Source organism: Chiloscyllium plagiosum, chromosome 25, assembly GCF_004010195.1.
Source record: "Chiloscyllium plagiosum isolate BGI_BamShark_2017 chromosome 25, ASM401019v2, whole genome shotgun sequence".
Lineage (NCBI taxonomy): Eukaryota > Metazoa > Chordata > Chondrichthyes > Orectolobiformes > Hemiscylliidae > Chiloscyllium > Chiloscyllium plagiosum.
Window position 1 is genome coordinate 24598090 of NC_057734.1, and position 13730 is coordinate 24611819.

The window sequence follows — 13730 nt, forward strand, 5'->3', positions numbered from 1 at the left end:
CACAGCAGGTTCAAAGGGCCAAATGGCCTACTCCTACTTTTATTCTCTACAAACCTTCCAAATTCTCAATCTAAATAGATATGTTTGGAGGGTTCCAAGTGTAGGGAAACTGCCCAGTAGAATTTTCAATTTTCTGGTTAATTTCTTTAACAGTCTCCCCCAGTGGAGATTCCACAGGGTCCGCACGTGCACCTTATATCTATGCTGCAGGAAAGAGAATCCGATCATTGCAAAATTCAGGCCAATGTGGATACAATAAAATTCTGCATGCAGTCAATTTCATCTTATACACATCCTTTGGGGAACATACTAAGTGGGGCCATATATTTTCATAGTAGGGCGTGAAGGAATGTACTGAATCACAGTTGTTAAATAAATACAAACTGAAGACTAAAGGACAGAAGACTAATGACAAAATGGAAGTATATAAACTTACTAATTTTTTGGTCATGATATGAATTTCAAAACTCATTTTAAAACAAAAAACTTACCAACCTGATGAAGGGAAAAAAATTACTCATATGCCATCTCTTGGCTTTTTCTTACACACCGTGCAACTTTCCTTTTAAATTCACCATTTGGATCATCTCGCCATTCTTTCTACAACAAAGCATAATGATTACAGTAAAACAATTTCTGCTCAACAAGGAAATTGGCATTATCGTCACCATTTTCTTCAATTCAAGTTGTATTTAATTAGGTCTCTGCTTCTCTCAGCCTCAGCTCATCTTCCATCATTTATATACCTTTTTAACTATGATTCATTATTCCAATGTGATATTAAAGAATTAACTTGCGCTGATGACCTGCAGGAAATTGGATGTCCTGAGGCTAGGGTGGGATGCCTCTGATTTAGATAGATTGTAACAAATTACATTATCACCTATTATTCAGAGCCATTTACATTGTCATCTCCTACTATTTACATTTTCATCCCCTATTCAGAAATCAATAGGGGCATTGCAGTTGGAACTTGATTACTCCCCTATAGTTACAACAAAATACAACTCATAGCATATCTGGCCATTAAAGGATGATTTGAATTACATTGTTTCTGGAGGTGATGTGGGTCACTGCATTGTGTTGTGAGTGGCATGTGACTGTGAGGGAGTGACTGGGGGTTGTCTTGTGAGCATTACTGACTGTGATATAGAGATTTTGGAGAAGGAAGGATTGTTTCCTTTGTTCCGAGAACCTCTCAACATGCTTCACAAGCATGGCGAAGCGTGTTAAGAGTTTCTCCACCACTCTATAGTGCTTAATAAAAGTTTGGTTGTTCACAGAAGTTGGTGTATTGCAGTTGCATTAAGTGTGTAAGGATTTCAGGAAAAATAACTTAATACCAAGATTCTTCTTTTCAACTTTTAATATCCTCTTGCCTTTTCATTCAATATCGCTGCTTTGATTTTGGCCATACTGCTTTCTATGTTCTAATCCATGTTCACTTTACCATGTAATTTTCCATTCACTCTTCTAACTCAAAATCAAATCTGCTGACAAAGGGAGCACTGTTGTTGTGCAGAGCTGATAGGACCTTTGCCTGGCTAAAGCAAACCAGCAATTGGCCTGGTTAATCCACCTATCAGCTTCTGGACCATGATCTGATCAAATTTTTATTTTCAAGAGAGATACGAATAGTAAGTCTTCCAAAGATTTCATTCCCTGTATACTGAGAGCACGATAGAACTGAGCAAGGTCGAAACCAATTTTCCTGCATCAGATAAATCAGAAACAGAGGTTCTGATGAAGTCACATCAGACTTGTGTAATATTAACTGTTTCTCTCACCACAGATGTCTCAGTTTCTTCAGCATTTTCTATATTTATTTCCATATATCTGAACTCCTGTTTTATAGCTTCTAACCACTGACAATGGTGACTCTCCTCTGACTTTCAGTAACTCTAATGTGTGGAGTTAAAAAAAAAAGGGAAGTCTAGATAAAACTCTGCAAGGCAGACCACACCTGGGATAGTGTGAATAGTTTTGGTTCCCTCATCTAAGGATATACTGGTATTGAAGGCAGATCACAGAATGTTTACTAGAATTGATTCCAAGTATGGAGGAATTTATTTATGAGAAGTTGAGTTGCTTGAGCTTGTATTCATTGGAGTTTAGAACAATGAGAGGAGACCTTCTTGAAATATATAAGAATCTAAGGGGGCATTGCAGGGTAGATGCCAGATGTTGTTTTCCCTCAAGGGAGAGTCTAAGACCTGAAAATGTAATCTCAGAATGAGGAACTGTCCAATTTAGACAGATGAAGTTTTTTTTTGCCTCTGAGGGTGATGAATCTGGGATTTTTATTGCAGAGGACTGTCAAGGCTAGGGTCATTTAAATGCATTCAATACTGAAATATAAATATTAGTAAGGGAATCAGGCAGGAAAGTGGAGTGGGGAGACCAGCCATGATCTCACTGAATGCTGGAGCTGACTCAATAAGCCAAATGGCCTATTTCTGTTCCTACATCTTGTGGTCTTATGGAGGCAGGTAGACTGGCAACGATATGAAAGTAACAGTGAAAGGAGATAATATAAGGCAATAATGGATAGTAAGCAGGCAAAAAATATGATGCTGGAAAAGCACAGCTTGTCAGGCAGCATCCAAGGAGCAGGAGAGTTGACATTTCTAGCATAAGCTCTTCATCAGGAGCTTATGCTCGAAACATCAACTCTCCTACTCGGGCAACTGTCTGTGTGGAGTTTGCACGTTTTCCTTGTGTCTGCGTGGGTTTGCTCCGGTTTCCTCCCACAGTCCAAAGATTTGCAGGTCAGGTGAAATGGCCATGCTAAATTATCCATAGTGTTAGGTGGATTAGTCATGGGTAAATGTAGGGGACTGGGTGGTTTGCTCTTCGGAGGGTTGGTGTGGGCTTGGGCCGAAGGGCCTGTTTCTAAACTGTAGGGAATCTAATCTGGATGCTGCCTGACCGACTATGCTTTTCCAGCACCACACTTTTTGACTCTGATCTCCAGCATCTGTAGTCTTCACTTTCTTCATGGATAGGAAGCAGTTGAGAGTTCGAAAAAATGCAACTGTAATTGACATAGCACCAAAGTCAGGTGGAATTTGGTTAGAAAAGTGGTTTAGGTGCATAGGCTCAGAAAAGCTTAGTTTATAATAGACTTTGTGCAGCTTTTTAGTGACAAGTAGCAAAAACGAAGAAGATTAGAATGGACTAAGATTGTAACACACCAAAATTATCACAGATGGCTTGATTAATGAGTGAGAACAGAGGGGCCTAGGAAATGGCATGGTTGTGGGTGGTAGTGAATATGAATAGATTTATTCGTGGCAGCAAAATCAAAAGAAAGAGCACATGAGAAGCTGCAACTAAGACCAAAATCACTAGGGACGAGTGGTCATGCAGAACAGTGGCTGAGGGAATAAAGAGAATAGAACCGTGACAAAGTCAAGATTTTGTTTGAGGAGAAGGTATGAATGACAATTGTAAAGGAGACATAACTTGATGTTTAACAAGATGAAGTGCTCAAAAGAGAAGATGTCAAAGGAGTTGACAGAGCCAGAGGAGTGACTTGATAATAACATAACAATAACCTAAAAATAGGCAGTAAAGCAAGCTCCGTGGGGATACAAACAGTTTATATAGATATATTGGTGGGTTAAGTATGTGGAGTAAAATGTTGGAGATATGAAGTTGACTACTTTGAAATGGAGATCAAAAGGATAATATTATTTAAATGAAGAAAAACTGCAGAAAATGGCAACTCAAAAGGGACTTGAGGTACTTGTGCAGAAAACAGAGAAAGCTAGCACACAGGTGCAGCAGATAATCAGGACAGCTAATGGAATGTTTGCTCTTATTTCAGCGGGGTTGGAATACGAGTTGGCAAGTCTTACTGAACTGCACAAAGTGCTGTGAGACTACAGCTGTGAGCGGTTACGGCCCTTAATCTAAGGAAAGATATTCTGACCCAGAAAGCAGTTCACAGGAGGTTCAGTAGAATGATCCTTGGTATGAGGGATTGTCTTATAAAGGCTAAACTGATTGGGACTCTACACACTGAAGTTTAGAAGAATGAAAGGTGACATTATTAAAATATATAGAGTTCTGAAGGGGCTTTACAAAGTAAATGTTGAGAAGGTGTTTCCCCACATGGGAGAATCTAGGATCAAAGGGCATAATGTCAGAATAAAGGGAAGTTAACTTAAGACTGAGGTGAGGAGGAATTTCTTCTTTCAGAGGGTTGAGTGTCTTTGGAATTTCTTGCCCCACAGCTCTCTGTGGCAGATTCCTTGCAAACAGTTAAGGTTGAGATAGTCAGATTTTTGAACAGTAGGAGCATTAAGGGTTACAGGTAAAGTGCATATGAGGAATGCCAGATCAGCCATGATTCTAATGAATGGCACAGTTGACTCTAGGGGCTGAGTGACCCATTTGTGTTCCTATTTGTTATGGTCTTATCATCACTGGGTTTGAATGGGACATCAAATGGCTAATATAGACAGGTGAGGGACACCTGTGGACCAAATTTCAAACAGAACCAGCTGTGAGGAACTTAGATATATCTTTTCACTTTACAGCTTGAAGTACTGATGGTGAAGGGGGCTCTATCATTGTCTGGAGGGAAGGAAGGTTAACATTTTGGTGTAAAGTTTTTGTTATAAAACTGTTAACTTGGAGCCCCATCCAACTTTGCTCAATAGATCTCGTTCCAGACCAACTGAACACTATCGGCAATTCTGTCTTCCGCGTTTTACACTATCATAATATTTGCCCATTTATTCTTGTAATGCTTTTCCATTGTTTCACTGAAATGATCTTTTACATCAATTAAGTAGTTTTCTATTAAGTTGCCTGCAGCTCATACAACTCAGTAACTTCCTCTTTGATTTTTGATCTGGTGTGGATTACCAGTATCTTCTACTTTTGTTTTAAGTTCCAGGATCTGCTGTGTTCTTGTTTTCTCTTTGTATAAAAAAATTATCTAATTTTTGCACAAAATTACATTTCCTTAAAATGTTTGCAACTTTTAGTAGCATTGTGTAACAATGTAATCGTTCCAGCTCTACTTCCAGTAATCCTACACCTTCTATGTTCTGGTGTCTACGTTGCTATGTAACATGATTACACTCAGCAAAAACACAATTGCTCAAATGATGTAGAATTTCTATAACCTGATTATATTCAGCTACTGGAGGATAAATGGAAGTGGTAAAGTAGATATGTTTATGTCAAGACTCTTTGTTTCAATCTATCAAAACTGTAACATACTCCTATACTTCTACTTTGAGCTTCCTAGTTGCCATCTGTTACAGCTGAAAAATGTGTTGCTGGAAAAGCGCAGCAGGTCAGGCAGCATCCAAGGAGCAGGAGAATCGACGTTTCGGGCATAAGCCCTTCTTCTGTTACACTTAGAATGCATCTTTTGCAGCAGTTACAAAATGAAAATTACCTAAGTAACAAATTAAAAGAATTAATAAAATGAAACTTAATAGAAATCCGGTCTATGCTGTTTACTAAATTCTAAATTTCAAATTTAAAAACTTATTCAATGACAAAAGTTTTTGATAAAGTAAATTTTTTTAAAAATCTGCTTAAATAACTAAAGGGCATAAATAAAGATAACTGACAGAAGTTTAAAGAGAAAGGATGGAGTTTTTTTTTTGTTAGGGTTGTTAGAACATAGAATGTTCCATCAGAAACAACATGGAAGCAGGATTCATTATAATTTTAAAGAAGAATGGACACATATTTAATAAAGCGAAAATAAATGGGTGTGGGGATAAGAAGGGGACATAGGTCTGTGGATATAGAACAGGCACAGACACAACACATTGAATAGCCTCTCTGTGCTGCAAACTTCTCCACAGAATGCACTGTGTAATAGGATGAATGTGGCATTCACCAAGTTCCTGCAGTTATTCCTAAATGCTAATGACAACAATCTGTGAGACTAAAATGCCCAGAATAACAACATTAACCTAGTATCATCACTGCACACCATTTTTGGTAACTTGAGAATATGAAACTAAGTAGAGAAATTCTGGTATTAATGCAATCGTTTCTCATATGGGATGATTGACAGAGGATTAAAAAGTAAATAATGGAATATGGCTTTGGAAACACCAGACATGGATTCTCAAATACTTTCGTAAAATTCAAAGATCTCAATAGAGTTCTAATAATTTTACCTTGTGAAAAAATTATTATGTTACTTCTAATAAAATGCTTACCGCAGCATCAACATTTGCTGGTGAATCACTGTTGGGATCAGCTAACATAGAGATAACACTGATGAGAATTGTCTCTACAGTGTGAATGGGTAACCAACGCTCCTCAGGTTTCTCATAACCAAACTTATCCTCACCAGGCTCATGCAAAATTGAAATGCATACATCACCATTCTTGGCAACTGTAACAAAAAAAGATTTTTTTTTCCTGAATAATTGATGGCAAAACAAAAACAAACTATAGTGAATACAAGAAATCAGAAGTAAAAACAGATGTTGCTGGTAAGGATCAACAGATCTAGCAGCATCCGTGGAAAGATAAATAGTTAATATTTCAGATCATGTTTTATCACTAGGTCACCAATCTCAAATGTTAACACTTGTTTTGGTTTCCACAGGTGCTGCCAGACTTGTTGACTATTTTATAAATATCTTTTTTTAAATATAGTTATTTAATGGAATGGAGAGAAAAAGTCAACAACATTGTATATCTATTCAAATTAACAGTTAATCAAGTTGCATTGAGTATAGTGTAAACTTAATACATTGTCAGGAAACTGCTAGAGTCTAATTAAGACAAGGTGACTGAACATCTGAAAAAAAAATTCAGCTGATCAGAGGGAAACAGTAGGATAGTAAAAAGGTAGGTCATTCCAGTCAAATTTTATTGAACATTTTAGAAAAAAAACATGTTCGTTAACATCTTAGATGCTGGGACAGAAAACATATATCCAGCTTTGCTGGTGACGTTATTTACTTTGAATCTAAAAAAAAAGCTAGAAACAGTGGCAGTCCAAAGAAACTTGGGATCCATTTAGATAGATTATGTCATGAATAAGTACAGAAAATAATCAAAAATGCTATTGGAATGCTACCTTTTGCATACCTAAAAGAACCCAAAGGTATTAATGAGTACAGGCCAATGATTGGTGTATGAAGTTAAGTCACAAATTGGTCATGATCTCACTAAGTGGTCTAAGGCTCAAGGGGCTAAATGAAATATTCTTGTCCCTATCAGATACCACAGCTAAAGTAAAACAGTGGCTCATAATTTATGAAAGAGACTCTATGTACTCTTGTCTTTTACACAGCTTCCAGTTGTTTGTGTGGCTTAGAAGAAGCCAGTCACTATTGTAAACTATATCCTCAGAAATTTTCCAATAAAGCAATTTGCAGGTACTCGGATATATTATTCTAAAATCAGAAGTTTTAATGTATTAAAAAGATTTTTAAAAAGCAGTTAAATAAATAGGCCAAATATGTAAACTTCCTCTGAAACAAATGATGAGATTAGATACCATTGTTGGAATTCATCACTTTGACTCAGGAATAAGCGAGTTGCTAGTAAAGATTATTAGAAGACCTTAATCATTTGATTGACGCAACAAGGAAGACTGCAGTGTGCACTATACCACCACTTGAAAATGGAAATTTTACAGAATGAAATGATACAAGATCTCTCTCCTTAATTAACAGGTTTTAAAGCTGATAATATAATAATTAATAAATAAATTCTATATGTACATATTTTACCATTTGGATGCCAGATTTCTGTGATGAAATTCATCTTTGGAGGCCGCAAAGGGTAATCATTAGGAAAGGTCAGATGAGCTTTGAAGAATCCACCCTCACTAGGAAATGAATAAGAAATGAAATCTGATGAATGACAATTCTATATTATTACACAGAGGGAAATAAGATATGTAAAAGTAAATTGGTTAAAAAATCTCTAACATAGTCGACCAAAAGCAAAACATTTTCCTTCTAAGTAGCTTTTCAGATATTAAGAATACTCCGTTATCAAGATTTGGGGAAAATTGTAATAATCAGCCTTTCAAAGAATTCTTAAAAAGTATTTTTAATGTATGAGTCATATTCTTGTAAACTACTGTAAGTTTATTTTTCAGTGATCTTGCAGTAAGAATTTCACAAGGAATTAGCGTTACCTTTAAAATCTATTGATAAGACACCAGATACAGAGTGTCCTGGAAACAGCAAGAATTGTCACCGCTGTACACTTAATCAAAACATTCATAGCTACATAATACACATAAGTATATCAATGAACCAAGAACCAAGTATAAAGGTGTAGCCTAATTGAGTGTGTTAAAGTTATTTTAATAAAATATCAAAGTTTTACCCTTGTGGTTTACACAATGACTTGAATAATTTATTACGTAGTACACCCTTATAGTTACATTCTAGTTATCAATTATTTATAGGGTGCAAAGATGTTTTTAAAGCGAAGAACAGTCCATCAACATAGTTCCAAGGAATTATTTTGTTAAAACTCACCAAATTTGAGCAAGGGTGGCTTCAAGCAACTGAGTGCACTAAACACTGTATTAAAGGTGGTACACTGAAACCCCTTCAAAAGATCATTCCACTTTTGTCATTCCTTCCTTAACAATTACTTCTGTACTTTATTTGCTAAAGGAGGGGGAAGATAGAGAGAACACCAGAATCCTACCTACATAAAATAAAATCTAACTGTTCTTCACGTTCTGTTCATTAGCTCTTGCCAATCACTTGCTACTTAAATATATGCTAAAGTACGCAGAGATGCCATTGCCCATGTATCTGTTTTTGTACAAATTGTCATCAGAAAATGAAGTCTACTCAACAGTTGAAGATGTGGGAAGCATGAAGCTAAAAAAGACTTTGAATCTGACCAAAGTCTGAAGTAGTATATTTTTGATTTAAAAAAAAAACTAAAAAAAAGTATGGTCGGCAGTACATCAAAATAATTTAAATTAAAGCTATGAAACTAGACCAGAGGATTAGGATTTCTTTTTCAGAAATCAGCCCCAGATTAGTAAAAATGAATAAAGAGGGAGAAAATTGATTTTGAGAGTAAATTGATAAGAAATATAAAAACCAACAGCAAGAGTTCTACAGGTATTTAAAAAGAAAAAGAGGAAGTGTAGGAACCTTGGAGAATGCAACTGTGTAATTAATAACAGAGAGCAGGAAAATAGTAGGTAAATTAAATCAAAATCTTGTATCAGTCTTCATGGTGGAAGATGCTATAAGCATCCCAAAGATAAGAAAGAAGCAGTGCACTAACAGGAAGAAAGGTCTTATAATAGCCTCTATCACAACGAACAAGTATTTCACAAACTGATAGGAGTGAAGATAAACAGGTCGTCAGGACCTGATGGAGTGTCTCCAAGAGTTTTAAAGGAAGTGGCTGCAGATATAATGGAGGCATTGGTCAAAATATTTCAAACCTCATGGATTTCAGGTGAATTGAAAAATCACTAAAGTAACACCCCTGTTCATGAAGGGAGGGAGAAGTAAAGCAGGAAACTAGAGCCCCAGTTAACATAGCATTTGCAATAGGTCAATTGACATTTAGCAATCAAATAGAGTGAACTCAGTTTTGAGAAAGGAAAATCATGTTTGACAAGTTGGATACAGTTTTTATTGAGGTCTTAATATGCAGAGTTGGTAATGGGGAACTGGTGGATGTGGTGTATTTGGACTTCCAGAAGGCATTTGATAAAATGTCATATTAAAGGTTATTGAACATTGAAGCTCAGAATACTGAGGGGCATGGATTAAGGATTGATTAATCATGTTTGACAAGCATACAGAAGACATAAGAGGATTTGGGGTCTTTTCAAGATGTGGAGTTCCACAAGGATCAGATCTTGGCCACAATTATTTACAATCTATATTAATGACTTAGACAGGGGCAGATTTTAATGTATTCAAATTTGCTAACGATACAAGAATAGATGGGAGGGCATGTTTCAATGAAAACATGTTTAAATAGAGAGAGACTCCAAAAAAGCGCAGCACAGAGTAATTTGGGTGTTCCCTCTAATTTTCTGACCAACTGTGCGTGTCTCCAAGGCCCGTGCACAGCAGTGACTTCTGAAACCACAAATCAATGCTACGACTAGCATGCCAACAACAATCACCATACAGGAACATTACAGCACACAAAGCCACATAGCTTAGAGGGAATGTTGCTGTTCTTGTGCATGAAACATATGAAGTTAGCGTTCAGGTGCAGCAGGTAATTAAGATGGTAAATGCAATTTTAGCCTAAATTCCTTGGAGGATGAAATTTAATAGTAGAGAAGTCTTGTTACAATTATACTGGGTGTTAGTAAGATCGCAAGGGAATTCTACGTACAGTTTTAGTCCCCATAGTTAAGAAAGAATGTACAGGAAAGAGTTCACTAGGTTCATTCCTGGGGTGAAGAGGTTGGACTTATTAAGTGTAAGTAAACAGGCTGGGCCTTTATTCATTAGCATTTAGAAGAATAAGGGATGATTTTATGGAAACAGGCAAGATTCTGACTGGGAAGATGTTTCCAATAGTGTGGATCTTAAAAAGGGGGTATGGTTACAAAGTACAGCATACTCATTTAAAATTGATATGCAAAGGAATTCCTTCTCCCAGAGTGTACTGAATATCTGGATTTCTCTGCCTGATGAGGTGTGGAGGCAACGTTACTGAAAGTATTTAAAGAAGTGATAGATAGATTTTTGAAATATTAGAGTTGCAAACTATGATGAACTGACCATGATCTTGTTAAATGATGGGGCAAACTTGAAAGGCCAAACAGCCAGCTCCTGCTGCTACTTCTTATGATTTTATGCTCTTGAAAATCTTTTTCTGACACTATGCCTTTCACATCCATACTCAGGATGTCCCAAAGCACTTTACAGCTCAGTAGTTTTACAGTGTAGTAACTATTGCTATATAGGCTAAATAAAACTTATGTATTGTTAACAAGAGCTTACTTCTTCCTTTTTCAGTCATTTCCTATTGCTGTCATATTGATTCAATACAGTATTGTTTCAAATTATTTCAACATAACAGCACCACTGTTTCCTATGTATTTCCCTTCTGAAAAAAAAACTGATCTGTTCTCAATGCTGAGATTTATTATACTGATCGATTCTGAATATACTACTCCAACCATATCTCTTTGCTTTACTATTGTAAAGGCACAACAAGCTGTATTTCGTAAAGAATGCACAGATCTGTGAAGAAAATGGGGACAGGGAAGACCATTCAGGCCCTTGAAAGTGTTCCACCATTTCTTAATTTCAAGTCCATTTACTTGGTTTCTATTTTACCTCAATACCGTTACCCAACAAAAAATGAACTCTTGATACCTGTCATTAAAATGTCAATTGATCCAACATGCAGAGTCTTTGGAGAAATATTCCGAATTTCCACTGTCCAGTCATACTGTTCGGTCAATGCATCATGAAATAGACCTCATCTTTCTCACATCCATTTCTTAGCCACTTATTTACATTCACGATCTTTTTATCCCTATGCAAAACAGCGTGTATCACAGTTTTTTTTTTCACAGAGTAGCACCCATTTTATTTGCTGTCAAACTCCTGATACTCATTTAGCAGGGAAAATGTTTGTAACTACATTTGTCTTTCTCAGGAAATACTTGCAAAATTTTAGTAAAAGTATGAAAGATAAAAAGATTTGAATACAACTTCTGCATATCACACATCATCCTCACCAACTGTCTTGTCACTATCTGAAAATAAAATATAGGTGGTTAACTGGCAATTTCTATTAGCGCTGATACTCATTAGCATTAAGTACTTACAAAAGAGTATCTGGTGGGCCAATGATGACAACTTCCCATCTGTATATGTCATCATCATCTATTAATCCAGCAGAAAATCCATCCACTGGATTCTTATTTAGTTCTTCAAAGGATAAAACACAAACATGAAATAGTGTAACAGTTACACATTGGTGCAGAAACAATGTATCTGCCTGACAACATGAGTTGAAACAACAATAGCTTAGTTTGAGAATGACGGTCCGATTTAATGTCACTGTCTCATTAAAAAACTGTGGCTAACTTTAACAATAACTTCTAAGATGCCACAGTGTCAACCCTATGTCATTATTATTTGCCTGTATTCTTTGTGGTGATTAATCATACTTGAATAAATGAAAAATAAAAAAAAGTCAATTATCATCCGATGTAAAATAATTAACATTAGAAATTATATTGTTTAAATTATTTAATTGGATTGAAAGCTTGACCATGCTTTAGTTATTAGACACATGCTAGATAATTTACAAAGGGGCCTGCTATCCCTCAAAGTATTTACTCTTCTTGTAAACCAAACACCACACATTTCAAAAGCTGTGCAGTAAAATGTATGCTATACATGTACATATTATATGTGCTAACAAAATTTATTGTATGTTAAATAGTGACATAGATTTTTGGTATGTCTGAAGAGGTTTAATGAACTTATAGCTATTTCTGTAGCCAAGGTGTTTTTTTTCCCAAAAAGGATAGTTCATGGAGACTATTGGGAATTTGTTTACATTGGAAGACTTTACAAGTGAACAAAAAGGATTGTGCAATACACATTTCAATTGAAGTTTTGGGGGGCTTAGGGGAAACATCCCATAACAAGGAAAGCAAAAAGATTTTTAGTTTCAGTAGGGGGCAGTTTGCAGAAGTCTTGGCCGAAGCTAGATGTGTAAAACAGCTGTTCTTGAGAAAAGCAGGTAGTTTAAAGACTGTTAAGAAATAGGTTCCCTCAGTGTACAGAATTTAATTTAAAAGTTCCAGACATGATGTATTTAGTAAAACCATGAAGGAGTTATTTGAAGTTGAGAAATTTTAAATTCAGCATGAAGGCTCCAGGAGTTGATCACATTCTCAAGACAGAACAAGAAGTCCCAGTTAAATTAAACTTTATAGATGTGTAATAGAAGAGCATTATCTCTGGTGTCAGTTCTATAAAGGAGTGTTTTTTGGATTAATGACATTGTATTTTACCTTGTGTTTGAAAATATTTAAATTTATGTTAAATGTAAATGGTTTATTCTATTTTGTCTTCATTTCTTTTATGTGAAATTAAACTGCAGTGTTTAAACAACATTAGTTTCCCTGGCGCATTGAAGGCTGAGCGGTTGCCTTATAGAGGATTATAAAATCATGAGGGGCATAGATAAGGTGAATAGCCAAGGTTTTTTCCCATAGGGGAAGCCCAAAACTAGAGGGTACAGGTTTAAGGTGAAAGGGGAAAGATTTAAATGGGATCAAGGTGCTACTTTTTCCACACAAAGTAAATGGAACAGGCATATATATATATGAATATAATGCCAGAGGATGTGATAGAGACAGGTACAATTATAATATGTGAAAGACATTTGGACAGGTACATGGATAGGAAAGGTTTAGAGGGATATGAGCCAAACGCAGGCAAATTGGACTAGTTCAGTTTAGGGACCCTGGTCGGCTAAAGGGCCTGTTTCCCTGCTGTATGACTATGACTCTATAAAATATAACAATTCAAGTAATTCAGGGGGCTTACTACAGGCAATTATAATGTGCAGTAGAAAAGGATAGATATGTGTAATTTGGTCAAAAGTAAAAACACAAAAAAAATTCATCAAGTCACTGTTCCCGATTCTGAAGCGCCATAATGATTTTCTTATTTTACAATCGCGTCAGACTGATAACATCTGGATTTTATATAGCTTTGACGCCTGTTATATTCGTGCCATGTTTTTGATCG

General features: G+C 36.1%; 1 protein-coding gene across 3 annotated transcripts in view; it reads right to left on the reverse strand.

The window, feature by feature from the left end:
• ube2g1b (ubiquitin-conjugating enzyme E2G 1b (UBC7 homolog, yeast)) overlaps positions 1-13730 on the reverse strand; it is a 30151-nt gene that overhangs the window by 15899 nt on the left and 522 nt on the right. For 2 of the 3 annotated variants that reach the window (XR_006315384.1, XM_043715700.1), the window contains exons 2-5: positions 11789-11891; positions 7728-7825; positions 6198-6376; positions 492-600 (exon numbers count right to left, since the gene is read on the reverse strand). Coding sequence is in view for 2 of the 3 variants with exons in the window: in XM_043715700.1 (XP_043571635.1) it covers positions 514-600; positions 6198-6376; positions 7728-7825; positions 11789-11891 (467 nt within the window). In the remaining variant the exon portion in view is untranslated. The remainder of the gene's footprint in view (positions 1-491; positions 601-6197; positions 6377-7727; positions 7826-11788; positions 11892-13730) is intronic. The other variant, XM_043715701.1, reaches the window with a different exon arrangement.